Source organism: Podarcis tiliguerta (genome assembly GCF_965153285.1).
Source record: "Podarcis tiliguerta genome assembly, chromosome: 9".
NCBI lineage: Eukaryota > Metazoa > Chordata > Lepidosauria > Squamata > Lacertidae > Podarcis > Podarcis tiliguerta.
Window position 1 is genome coordinate 58,409,209 of NC_139542.1, and position 14,274 is coordinate 58,423,482.

The 14,274-nt window shown below is 40.2% G+C and overlaps 2 protein-coding genes across 6 annotated transcripts in view; one reads left to right on the plus strand and one right to left on the minus strand.

Moving 5' to 3' along the window:
• The window catches only part of LOC310685618 (uncharacterized protein), an 850,221-nt gene that overhangs the window by 407,828 nt on the left and 428,119 nt on the right, over nucleotides 1-14,274 (minus strand). The gene's annotated exons all lie outside the window — the stretch shown is intronic.
• Nucleotides 1-14,274, plus strand: part of SLAIN2 (SLAIN motif family member 2) — a 35,850-nt gene that overhangs the window by 12,535 nt on the left and 9,041 nt on the right. For 2 of the 4 annotated variants that reach the window (XM_083458237.1, XM_083458236.1), the window contains exons 4-6: nucleotides 935-1,096; nucleotides 2,902-3,261; nucleotides 9,033-9,170. In XM_083458237.1, the coding sequence (XP_083314363.1) occupies nucleotides 935-1,096; nucleotides 2,902-3,261; nucleotides 9,033-9,170 (660 nt within the window). The remainder of the gene's footprint in view (nucleotides 1-934; nucleotides 1,097-2,901; nucleotides 3,262-9,032; nucleotides 9,171-14,274) is intronic. The other 2 variants (XM_083458238.1, XM_083458239.1) reach the window with 1 other exon arrangement.

Here is a 14,274-nt window from a genome sequence, read left to right on the forward strand (position 1 = left end):
ATTTGATTCTTACAAATTCATTCTTCTTTAAACCCCTGGAAGCATAATTTTGAATGATCGTTTTTGTGACTGGATGCCCAGATCCAAGTTAGGGGCAAGTACTCTTTGGTAAAAGAACTTTGGCAGAGATTTAAAATCACAAAATATGCAGCATGGTAAAGCTGTATATCATTCTCTTAAAATATGTCTAAGTTGCTTCCAAAGTTGCCGCTTCTTTAGCACAGAAAAAGACCACACGTTTGGTAAGTTTAAAACTGCTTAATTACAATCTCTCCAGAGGTCAGATTATGTGCTTTTCCATACAGCTTTCAGAAACACAGGCAGCAAAACTTGGCTTCGTTACAGTGGTGAAAGTTTTTAAATTATTGGTTCAGGAATACAGTAAAGGCTTGTTAGAGCCATGTGGACTTGAGTTTGGAGCAACCAGCTCACATCTCTTTAAAGGCTGCACTTCTCAGGTAGACTGAAGGTGAACAATAGGTTTGGTTACCTTCCCCCCAAACTAGTTAAGGCTGGCAGGACAGCTTACTCTGTAGTTATCCCACGGTTTTGTCTTTACTTAATATCAAGGAATGGAGTGTAAATTAATGGAACCTGAATACACTTTCAGAATGGTGAATTGAGTTGAATTGAAGCCTGAATTGATTACATAAATTAATGGCACTGTAAAAACATTTCAGTGTTTCATCCAACTTAATTCTGTTTCTTCAGTGACAGTTCAGTGACATTTTCTTCATCTACACTAAGCAAGGTTAATGCCATTTGACTCATTGTAAATTGATCTGCACCTAAACCAAGGAAATGCGAATTTGTGGGTCAGCTAGCTTCAGTTGCTTTTTCTAGCACAGTCCCCACCACCACCGATTACATTACTGAGACAAGTAATATAGTACAAAAGTTTTAGATTTTTTTCTACTTTTTCCTTTTCTTATAGGTCATTACAAAAATTCAGCAGATAGAAATCCTCCGTTGAGCCCACAATCCTCTATAGATAGTGAATTAAGTGCTTCAGAAATGGATGAAGATTCAATTGGTTCAAATTACAAACTAAATGACTTAACAGATGTGCAAATTTTAGCACGGATGCAAGAGGAAAGTAAGTATGCATTTCAGTCACCAATCTTGACTTAGATTTTTGGAGAACTGATTCTTGCTCTTCATTTCGTATGAAATGTATATGTATCATAATCCATAAAGTTATTATCTGAGCTGTCCTAATGTCTACCTATTTCAGAGACTGAGCAGAGGAAAGTGAGGGATCTCGGAAACAAATAGGCCAAGAAAATATTTTTTGGGGTGTGTGGAAACAACATCATCCAGTGTGAATGGCCACTTAGACCGAGAGCTCCAGCTCTGACTGCCACATACATAGGTTTCAATCCCAAAAATCTGGAATCCTTCTTTCTTTGATTTATCACTGTCAGACCTGTGATGGGCTTTCCACTGATGCAAGAATGGTTCCTAACTGCATTTTTTAAAGCAAGGAATTTCTGAAGGTGGGGCAGATCCTTTGAAAGAGACATCTATCATGGCAGGACAGGTAGAATACCCAAAGGGGCAGGTGGAGTTGAATCTGCCTGTGCATAACCGGGAGCCTTAAAGTGCACTCCTGATTGTGCATTTGTATTGACAGCAAATCTCCTTTGCTAATAAGCTGATAGGTGCTGATTTCAAACACACTGAGATTTGCTGTATTCCCTGAGAACTCTGTAGCACACCTGATCCCAGCAGAAAGCAGAGCTTGAAGTCAGCACTTTCCCACAGATATGCACGGACTTCAAGTTCCACTTTTTTGCTGAGATCAGCTGGCTTTGGAGTCCACAGCCAGCCAATCACAGCAGAAAAGCAGAGCTTGAAGTCAGAGCTAATTGTCGGAAACATCTTTGTTTTAATTTTTCTTTCTGGCACAGCTTGTCGTGCTACAAAGGAAAGATGGGTCACTCGATGGTATAGTAACAGTGTTAAAATGGCCTACCAAGGGTGGAAGAATGCAGGATTGGCCCACTGGCCAGATCCAATTTCCTACTCCTCCCTTCAGCAGTCTGAATTATTCTTGACTGATCCACCTGTCTTCCAGCCACTGACATGCATGCCCTGGTCACATCCAAATTGGACTATTGTAACACATATTACATAGGGCTTCTTGTGCAAATAATTAGGAAATATTAGGTCATGCAAAATATGGTGGCCAGATTAATTTCTGAATCTGATTTATCTTCAACTGCACTGGTTTCCAGTTCATTTTTGGACAAAATCCAGTTTCAGTTGTCCCTCTCTTTTAAATCATGTGAGCTAAGAAGGCCTTTTTATTTTACTGAGTTTTTAATTTGGGTTAAGCTACTTACTCCTGGTTTTATCCTGAATTGTTTTACATTACTCTTAGTGTCAGTAATGAAAACTGATGTTAGTTATTTGAACAGTTTTGTTTTGTTGTTTGAACTGTCCTTGTGGTATTTTTTATTTTATTTTTTGTAAGCAGCTTTTGGTTTCTTTTATGGAGAAAAGCAGGAAATAAAATTTTAAAATAAATAATTTCCAAGTTATATGCCCACCTTCCTTTGAGGAAGAGAAGCTCTTTGTTTATACAGTGGTACCTCGGGTTAAGAACTTAATGCGTTCCGGAGGTCCGTTCTTAACCTGAAACTATTCCTAACCTGAAGCTGATGGGGCCTCCCGCTGCTGCCGCGCCACCGGAGCACAATTTCTGTTCTCATCCTGAAGCAAAGTTCTTAACCTGAAGCACTATTTCTGGGTTAGCGGAGTGTGTAACCTGAAGTGTATGTAACCTGAAGCGTATGTAACCCGAGGTACCACTGTACTAGCTTAGAGTGACTTTAGAATCAAATGGGATCGGACAAGCAAATAGAACTTGAGTTCAGACAATGTCCTTACTGTTGTTAGGTCTCCGGCAAGAATATGCAGCTACTGCTTCTCGGCGTAGTTCCGGCTCGTCGTGCAGTTCTATGAGGCGAGGTACATTTAGCGACCAGGAACTTGATGCGCAGAGCTTAGAAGATGAAGAAGACAGCTGCCATCATGCGGTGCACCCAGCTGTTAACCGGTTCTCTCCATCACCACGCAATTCACCGCGGCCTTCACCAAAGCAGTCCCCACGGAATTCTCCTCGCTCTCGATCACCTGCCAGAGGGATGGAGTACAGCAGAGTGTCACCTCAGCCTATGATTACTCGTTTGCAGCAGCCTCGTCTTTCACTTCAAGGCCACCCCACAGATTTACAGACTAGCAATGTCAAAAACGAAGGTAAAGGGCTTGGTCTCAAATTTTGTGTGTTGAGCGCCCTAGGAAGTTGCGCGGTAGGTAGTATTTAAAACCAACTAAATGGTGTGGCGTTTCTGCTGAATCTGCTGAGAATCATGCAAGAACATGTAGAATAAGCATCTTGACCATTCTTTTCATTAGGGCGACTAGAAATCAATAAGCTTAGAAAGTAATTGAGCTAATTGAGTTTCGGGTAGATATAGATTATTGTCATTCTGTGGCTGCTTAGTTTTCAAATTTCTCTAGTGCTGAGCAGTTTATCAGAAAGGCAGAATATCTAGAAGAAGAGTGACACAAAACCAATGCAAATATAAAATATTTACTACACATAAAACAGCAAAATAAGCATGGTTTATGTGATAAAAGACAAAACCAAGCAGCAGAATGACAGATAAATAGAAAGTTTGGGTTGGAATGCTTTAGCAAAGAAAAACACACACAAATGCTTCCCTAAAATGCTGCTTTCAAACTAGATGACAAAATGAGACCTAGCTGGGCTTACCTGTGGAAGGAATACTACAGGATTGATGTCAGATCTGAAAAGGGCCTGCCCCTTGCATTCAGTCATTAGCCTGGTCCACACTCGACATGAAACTACCTTTTAAAATAAACTTTGGTTTAATGCACCAGAAGTACTTGCTTCTCTCCTGCTTTTGACAGTGCCATACATGGAAGGAAACAAGCTTGAAACAAGGCATTTTGGCTTGTTGTGACATGCAAAGCTGGACTCGGTTTTTTTCTTCTGTAAACAAAACCACAAAAGGAAGCTAAGGTTTGTTCCTGGCTTACTGTTTATGGTTTATGTGGACAAAACAAATCACAAGCCCAGGTTCATGTCAAGACAATCCAGATCCGGGCTTGTTTTCTCCCCTTCCGCTGCACAGTGAGGAGTAGGAGAGAAGCAAGGTGCTTAAGTACATTAAAGGTAAAGGGACCCCTGACCATTAGATCCAGTCGTGACCGACTCTGGGGTTGCGGCACTCATCTCGCTTTATTGGCCGAGTGAGCCGGCGTACAGCTTCCAGGTCATGTGGCCAGCATGACTAAGCCGCTTCTGGCGAACCAGAGCAGCGCACGGAAACGCCATTTACCTTCCCGCTGGAGCGGTACCTATTTATCTACTTGCACTTTGACGTGCTTTCGAACTGCTAGGTTGGCAGGAGCAGGGACCGAGCAACGGGAGCTCACACCATCGTGGGGATTCAAACCGCCGACCTTCTGATCGGCGAGTCCTAGGCTCTGGTTTAACCCACAGCGCCACCCACATCCCTCTTAAGTACATTAAACCGTAGTTAATACTAAACTACAGTTTAGTATTAGAACATACGAAAGAAAAGTATACATTTTCAAGCAGGCATGGTGAACCATTGTCTGCCTAGAGGCTGTAATCTCTTCTAGGCCACATGACTGTGGGTAGGGATAGATGCAAAAGTGGGTAGAGTAATAAATACTATTTTTACCTTTATACAATAGGCTTGTTTACACATACTTCCCTCTCTGGACTCCATCCAGACAAGCATAATTCATTATTAGAGTTCAAGGATACCTTCTAGCAAGGCACAAACATTCAAGAAGGATGCAAAACAGGGCCAGTGAAGGGTTTGGCGCTCCTGAGAGTGTCCTGCCCTGAGGTTCCCCATCCGTGAATTAAAGCAACAAGTTCAACGTACACTTGGCTTTTGGCTGATCTAACGTATGGGAAACATTGCATGAGGATTTAAATAAGGGAGCTTAATTTGATTCTTAAAACTCTGTTTCTAACATCTAGAAATGTAGAAGTTAAACTTGTGGGAGGAACATGAGCATTCTAGTATGGTCGGTTTTACAAAATAAGATTCTTTAAAAGAATCTTATCTTTAAAAAAGATTCTTTAAAAAAAACACGGTCCTGACATTTTTCTAGTAACAAAGTTTCTCAAGTCATTTTCTCCAAAGGACACAATAGAATAAATATTGGTTAGATAGAGCTGTCTATGTATGTTCCCCAAACCATAAGTTCATTACAGAAGAAAAAGGTCACCAAGATGTTTGTTGCGTCAGCATTTCCATTTTAAAGGATGTTACCATTTTGAATGGAGTTTGACGAGGTATGTAGAACCGGCACTTGCTTGATGATCACTCAGCTTGGCTTCTCACTTATTATGGAGAGCTCTACCCTGAGCCTGTGCTAGGAGATCCCACAAACAATATTTGGCAGTGTTATTTTCCTGTTGTTGTTGGATGTTCCTGTTCCTCAGCTTTTCAATTGCTTTCGATATCTTGAGGCATGCCTTCAGATATCGTGCATTGCAAACTCTGCTTTGTGGAAGGGGGAGGGGTAAGGCCAGTTCACTATATAGTAAGTTTGCCTGTAAATGGATCCATTAACTCAGCTCTTTAAAGCTTTCATGTTCCTGTTCACTCCCTTCAGTTCCTTGTTTTTAAAGCTTTGAGTTCTGTACATCCTCTGCATCACAATCCTTGCTAATGCTGCCATAGCTGAATTGCATGTTCTTCAGGGCCTATGTTCAGGGGACAGCCTTAGAAATTGAGGCCTGGTGAAGGACAGGTGGGGTATTTTGTCTTGTCCTCCCAGCACCTTTACCCATGCCCATTAGTTATCGGTCATTTGTTTTTTCTTTAAATAATCAACATAATCCTGTGGCTATGTACAGATGGTACCTTTTTCCCAAAGCTTGAAGGTTATAAAATATAGAAACATTCTTGCTCACAATACACACGTTCTCTCCCTGTGGTATCTGTCTAAACAGGTTTTGCCACTATCTCCTGCACATGCTCTAAGCCCAGAATGGGTCAACTTTATAAAATGTAACAGAAGTCCTCTTGCAGAAGTCCAGGAGAAAAGAATTTACAGTTCTCAGAGGGGAGGGATGTGCTTTGACACTGGCAACCTTGCTAACCTTTTCCTTGCACATGCTTTTAAAAACCGAACCTGGAAAAGCTATCCATTTGGGAGGAAATACTGGTTAAAGTCGCCAGCTACTGGAGAAGGTTTCTATTCCACTTTCTGCGCTGAGGTTCTACTTCATCCTTTTGCAATCCGCTCTTTGCAATCATTATCAAATGTGCTGCCTGCTATTGACTGTTCAGGGTGGGTAGAATAGGGAGCCAGAAAGAAAACTGAGATGGACTCTAGAAAGGTGAGTAGCAGCACTGGTGCTGAGGCCCAAAATCAGGTTGTGATGTGTTGAACGGGGAGGGGAGACAGAGAATTGTATTCCTGTTCTGCAGAGTTCATCAAAGCATGTGGTCAGTGCCCTGTTTGCTTGTTGCACCTTGTGACTCTTGACACTCCTGATATAGCAAAAGTAATAGTGTGGCTGGAAAAACAAAGCTTTCCCTCATTTCTTTTCACGTTCTCCTAGCATATCCCATGCTTTCTTGCATGCGCATATACCCATGCACCATGCTGCTGGTTGAAAGAATCAGACAATTCTGAAATCTGGTTCAGACAATCGTCTGTTTCCTTCTCCCAAGTCTGACTAGACAGTGCGTCTCCTCGGTACAAACGAAAATGCATGTTGCTGCTACATTTTTTACTTTGGTTCAAGAAGTGCCCAATGTTCTCAATGCTGAGTTAAGGGCCCTCGTCTGCTTTCTACAGTAGTGGACTTGGGAGCTAGGGAAAAGCTGACTGCTGCTACAGTTGTCTGTCCATAGAGATGTCAGAGTGTCCATGGTGATGCTGCCCCACATTTCTCTGATAGTGCGCTGCTGCTGTAAAAGGCCATAGCTTGTGTGGCAAGGGATCCTGTCCCGTTCTTTCCAACACTATAGCAATACAACTGCATGTGGTGGGAGTCCGTCTGCAGGGGTGGAATTTATTTTTACATATGTTAGGCAAATAAATGCAGCTTCTGAAATCTATTTCTGGTATAATTTTTGGACAGGATGAACCAAGCTTCTTTGAACAGTCCTGCTAATCTTTTCTTTCCCCCTTACTTGCATTATTTTTCTTGCTTTTGAACTTTTCCATTTGTTTCTCCTATACTGCCCTCAAAAGCAGGGACACACCAACAACCAACAAGAAATTTTGCTATCTGTCTTAAAGGAATCCCACAAAGTGGATGGGAAATGGGTGTGCCACACATGAAAACTTGTGGAATCAAATGTATTTGAATATCGAAAATCCTAAGGAGACAGACATGCCTCCAAAGCAGCCAAGGGTGCTTGACTTCTTTAAGTCTGTTAAATTTAAGAGGTCATTCAAGGAAGCTGTTGAATGTTATGTTGGCCCACAGTCTTACGTCTAATTCTATGGCTTTATTTTACTCAGTTGGCCAGTAACGGTTGACTTTTTCAATGTTCTAATGACCAATTCAGCACATGGCCAGAGGCTATTCTACATATTCAAGTTTGCACTTCAATTTATTTTCCAAGAATTTTCAGACATAGGGATATAGTTGTGCACTGTTCATTTTAATATAAAGCAACCACAACAACAATTAGAAGAATCTGCCTTTTGGAGAAAGCAAAAGTTAACATAAACCAATATTTAAAAAATCCTTCTAGAAGCACCTTAGAGACCAACTAAGTTAGTTATTGGTATGAGCTTTCGTTTGCATGCACACTTCTTACCAATAACTAACTTAGTTGGTCTCTAAGGTGCTACTGGAAGGAATTTTTTTATTTTGTTTCAACTACGGCAGACCAACATGGCTACCTACCTGTAACTATAAAGCAGTATGCGCTGTTGTTTTGAAAGCATGTTTCCTTTTAGGAAAACGTCAGAAAAGAATATAACTATGCTTGTTGAAACTGGTCCTTTCAAAAGTGAATCTTACCTAAATGTTAACACTAAATATGAAGAATCAAAGTGCAGGTTGATTCGATACAACCATAAAATCGATTAGCATGAGCAAAGACTTGAACGTCTATGTTAAGTTGAAACTAAAATAATGTTAATTTATGGGATTCTTCATGTCTAAACTCTGATTTCATTTGAGGACAGTAGAACCTCTCTCATAATTTTAATGTGGTGCTTAAATAATAGTTTTATGCCATCGTGAAGGTGAATATTAGTGATATCTCTGCATGGTGGGACTTTTAAAACCTGAAATTTTCCAGTGAAGTCCCATTTAGCTGATAAAGCAAGAAGCATTGCATTTTTAAATATTGTAAGCCACTTTGTGGAAGATTTCTTAAAAAAACAGAGTATAAATCAAATAGATAGATAGATAGATAGATAGATAAAATGTTTGTTTACTTTCCCAAAACAACAGTGACATATGTAAAAAGGTCATATTCTCATGACATAACTGTCATGAGCAAATGATGAGAGAAGATGAAAGGGCAGGCCCTGACCTATCCACAGGGAGTCTGTATTCATGCTACCGTATGTGTTTTGGCTTTCTTGGTACACATTTGCTCACCATGGTTATGTTGAGATATTAGAATGGAGTAGACCAGCAGTTTTCTTACTTCTATACCTTAAATCCTAACCCCTCCTACCAGACAGCAAAGTAAGTTTTGCTCTGGATGAAAAAAAATAGACAAATTGTACTTGCTTTCTCCATCTCTGTCTCTTTCTCTTTTTACATTTTTTAAATCTAGTAATTTTATGTCTTACTAGATTTAAAATTTCTTAGAGATGTAATTTTGATAATGTAACATTAGGCAGATACCATTTGTTTTATGCAGATTTGTAGCAAACTTTGCCCCCTCTCATCCTTCGGGTTTCAGGTTGCCATGATTTTTCAGTCTCCTGCATCAGATGGTATGTTGTGGTGTTCTTGTTATCTTTCCTTAATACAGAGAAACTAAGGCGTAGTCTTCCAAACCTGTCCAGGACATCTAACATCCAAGTTGAGTCTGTGAAAAACAGTAGAAGTGACTCAAACTTTCAAGTGCCAAATGGAGGAATATCTCGTATTCAACCTCAACCCTCAGCCAGTAAGTATCTTTACAGTGATGCTGTAAACACAGCTTCTGAGCGTCGGCTGAAAACAATTAGCAGCGTGTTTACAGTTTCATGGTAAAGGGATTAGACATTTCATTCAAATAATGCAAGCTTGGTCAGATCTGATGTATGTTGGGCAAATGAGCATTTCAAAGTACAGTACTTAACAATGAAGTACGTGTACATTGTCATCCCACATTACTTCTCAATATTGATGGTTTCCTCAATGTCTGCTGTCCTGAAGAGGAAGCCTTTTCTGAAAAGCCTTTTCCATAAGCTTGGTCTCTGTGGGGCAGTGGGTCAGTGGGTCTGGCTGTTAACCAGGAAATTGGTGGTTCAAGCCCACCCAGGGACGGCTGTGTTCAGAATTCCTGCATTGCTGGGAGTTGAACTAGATGACCCTCAGGATGCCTTCTAACTCTTATGATTTGCTAATCAAGTGTAACTTGCATTTTTTATATTTAGCTTGCATTCATTATCATATAACATCCCTAAGCAAGGAATTATAAAGCCCCTAGCTGTGTTGCAATTTGCAGCTACAGTGGTGCCCCGCAAGACGAATGCCTCACAAGACGGAAAACCCGCAAGACGAAAGGGTTTTCCATCTGCAGAGGCGCTTCGCAAGACGAATTTCCCTATGGGCTTGCTTCGCAAGACGAAAAATGACGAAAATTTTCGGGGGGTTTTTTCGCTCCAAAACCCCTTTTTCTGAATCGCTAAGCTGCTAAAAGCATTTTAGCAGCAAAACTGCTAATCCCCCAAGCCTTAAAAAGCCGTATTTAGCCCTTAAAATGTCAATAGCACTAATAGCGCTACTCCGTCAATGGGCTTGCTTCACAAGATGAAAAAACCGCAAGACGAAAAGACTCCCGGAACGGATTCTTTTCGTCTTGCGAGGCACCACTGTACACACTTTTGATTCCCGTGGAGTGATAGTAAAAAGTGTACTAATGGTCCCCATTCCCATCTTTTGCCATTCTGCCCTGGTACAAATTTCAGTGAGTATCAAGCAGTTGAAGTGAATATGAAATGAGAGTCAGGATTTCTGTTACCCCCAACAGATGAATGACTGAAAATTATGACATCAAACTCGAAAGTGCCTGCCAGCCTGAAAGATGGATTATAAATTTTAAAAGAAAGAAGTTGCATTTTCATATTGTTATTTTCACTTTTCAGTATTCATAACAGAATTACTTGGATCAGCTGCATACATAAACATTTTCAGAGGCATACACTTTTATAGCCATAAGCTTGTCTCCTGAATTGTTTTGAAACAATAATTTTATGTAGAAAATAGAAAAATATTCACCAGAGGAAAATGTCCTTTTGAACAAAGTTGGCACTCCTTTCTGCAAATGATAAATTGTAAATTACTATACATAATGCAGTAACCTGAATATAGTAATAGAACTATGGGATCAAAGAGTAATAAGGTCTTGTATGAACAGGTTATTTTATTAATAGAAGTTGAGGAGCAAGTGTTTACACATCCATGTTGCCAAAGAATCAGCCTCTCCCTTAATGGAACTTGTCTGAAAGGTGTGCCTATATAAATGGAGATCTGATTTTTCAATTCCTGATCATAATTTCCTTGTTTGTAAGGAAGGGTATGAATCTGGTCCCTATCGTGCAAAAATAATGTAGGCAGTGCTTTCCTCTTTTGGGACTGAAATTTGCATTCTCCTTCCCTTTTGAAAAACTAACAAATGCTTTCTTGGAAGCCTATAGCCAAATTACACACAAATACATGGTTTAACAATATGTGTACCTTTGTTTAACTGCAGTTAGCAACCACTCAGGTGGCCTAGTCAGTATTTGGCCTATGGTTGGTAGAGAGAGGGAGCTTAATCACCCTCCCTAGTCCTCATGAAAAATCCCTCTAAAAACTTTTATTTTAATCACAAGGGAAATTTCTCTAAGTGTTAATGGGAGCTCCTCTGTTTTTTTATTTTTAAAGGAGCATGTCGCTTATCCTTTTTGTGTTGATAAGGGATGGGGTACCTGTTAGATGACCTTGCTGGCTGGTATTTATAGGAGTTGGAGTCCAACATCTATAGGGTCACAGGTTCTGCATCCCTGTGTATATATATAATTTTGCATATGGAGGTTCTGCTCTTTGGGGTTTTCCTGTATTTACTGGTTTTTATTTGTTTATTTTTGCAAAATACTACTGTACACTTGCAGTGGTCTTCTCACTCTTTCCTCAGGTTGGTGCACTGCATGAGATTAACTTGGGAGGGTTGCATTGATTTCTGCCTTTTCTTGCTTCTAGTTCACGCCCTAATGTATACTTTCACAAGCTGCAATACCTAACATATGGGTGGTGGTAATGAAAAGTATGTCGGCAGTGTATCAGTGTAGTTTAAGCTTGTATAAACATAAATATATTTCATTAACATACCTGTAGAAGTCTTGATGAAAATTATTTCAAACCTTTGCAAATGTAAGTTGAAAATTTGGATTTGTTTGGCTTCATTTTCCGTCCCGTTCAAGGCTTGTTCTAGCTCATGAAAAATGGGCACCTGAACATTCTGTACCTCTCGTACAAGTTAGTAACCTCCTTATGGTTCCATTTTCTTAAGTGTGGTTTATTCTGAAACCTTGTTTTAAACTATTAAGTAGCACAGAAGGCAAATTTTGCAGTCTTCTAGCAAACTGAAATTGTAGAATGAAAAAGGTGTACATTTAGCTATTGACTGATTTAGTGGAATCAATGTGAGCAACTTTCTCAACAAATGTATTACTGAAGACATAAGTCATGCACAAGAAATGCTACCATAGCAGCGTCACATTCATCTGTAAGTTCTTAGACTCAAAACGTTAAATTTCTGATTTATTAATTATAATGCACAACTCGCTACTAAAATCACCCTCCTTTCCAAAGGATTGGAAAGTTGCCAGTATAAAACAAAATGTTTATAATGGGGTCAGTAGTATTTAACTTGTTCCAAACTTATTTGGACATTTTGCATATTACGCCAAGCTATTTCAAATGGTAAACGCTTAAGCAGATTCTGTGGAACTTTACAACTGAATCAGTTAGCAGTACAGTGGCAGATGTTTGATCATGCGCAAAGCGGCTTTTATTTATAACTTGACGTATACATTGAATTGATTCCAACTATGCGGGGACACGGGTGGCGCTGTGGGTAAAAGCCTCAGCGCCTAGGGCTTGCCGATCGAAAGGTCGGCGTTTCAAATCCCCGCGGCGGGGTGCGCTCCCGTTGTTCGGTCCCAGCGCCTGCCAACCTAGCAGTTCGAAAGCACCTCCGGGTGCAAGTAGATAAATAGGGACTGCTTACTAGCGGGAAGGTAAACGATGCAGCGATGTCATGCTGGCCACGTGACCCAGAAGTGTCTCTGGACAGTGCTGGCCCCCAGCCTCTTGAGTGAGATGGGCGCACAACCCTAGAGTCTGTCAAGACTGGCCCGTACGGGCAGGGGTACCTTTACCTTTTACCTGGAAAACAGTTTGTGAAGTTAAAAGGAGGTGTGGCAAATTCAAGGTTAGGAATCTCTAAAGGGTTGGAAATAAAATAGCTGTACAAGTTGATAGTGCACCAGTATTAGAAACACTATGTCTTATTCTGGTCACTGGTGACTCAGTCTCCAGAAGGATATCTTAATTCTAGAAATGTCGCAAAAAACGTGTGGCAAAGATGATTGTGGGCTGGAACAAGTATGGAGCAGCATGTGTGTGAAAAGAGAAATTATCTCGAACACTAGAATTGGGATAATCCAATTAAACTCCCAGTAGGTTTAGAATATACAGAGGAAGCATATATTAATGCAGTCTGTGGAATGAATGGTCACAAGATGTCTCTCTCTAAACCAAGACATTTTTTGTGAGATTCCTAAATGCTTCTCTCCAACATTGAAGGCAAGATACTAGGTGGGCTTTTTCTGGCATTGTTTAGCAAGGCATTTCTTGCCATGAGTTAAATACTTGATTTGAAACTGTATTTTGATGTTACTTGTCAGAGAAAGTGTTGGTTGGGTAACATACCCATGGCTTTTTATACAGCATTAAAGCAAACAGTATATCCTACATGTCTATCTATCCGCCTATAGAAGGTTGTGGGCTGGACTATATTTGTAAGAACTAATATTTATATTTAAATAGTTTTTTTTCAGTCCATAAGATTATTATTTTTTTAAGTAAGCCACACTTTTTAATGGCATTATTGTTGTTGTTTATTAGATTTATATATGTGACTTAATAGTGGAATCTTAAATACAACCCCCCTTGGCTCTGTAAGGGGAGTTCAGGAGAAAACAGTCCGTGGGGGAAAGGAGAGGAGAGATTGTTCCATTGGGCCAGCAGAAATGCTTACGCTGGTGGAACATTTGCAACAGTGCAACATTCAATTCCTCCCCACAGAATTGACTTCTGAATAGCCATGCTTAAGTTTGTACCGTCAGAAAAAGTGGGCACATCCATTTATCCAAAGCAAAAAGAACGCATTTCTCCTTGCTGAAGGGAAGGGAGATGGGGAACCAAAGATAAATAAGTGCTTCTTGGTGTGTATTAACAATTCAATGTAGCAGTAGTAGAACACCATTTCCTCAGTTACACTTTCATCTAGATAATTCTCATTCTAGTTCTCAATGCCATGTTGCTCAGCACAGTCATAAACCTAGAGAAGTGCGGGGCAGGTTCTTGTGAAGCCTGCTTTTGACTTGATCTGCGTTTAAGGAGAAGGCTACAGACTTCTGCAGTGCCTCAATTCTTGCATGATTTCCCCCCCCCCCCTGTCTTCATCTATCTGAGTTTTGTTATTTGCCAAGCTGAGTTAAAACTCAATGTGCTAGTAAACTGCTGAGAACCTGGCTTTAATCAGGATCCTTAAAATTCAAGCGATTTTAAGAGCATATCTCATTTTGTTTTAACCTGGATTAGCAGTTGCCGAGTGCAACTATGAGATCCTATGAGATATTTCACACACAAGAAAGATGGGAAAGGCTTGGCTGAGCTCCATGTTTCTTTCCTACAAGTTACTTAAGTTTCTTTAACGTATATGTGACTCAGAAATATATATATTTATTTTGACTTAAGTTAGAACTGTGTCTGAGGATGACAGTTGCAGAGGACCACCA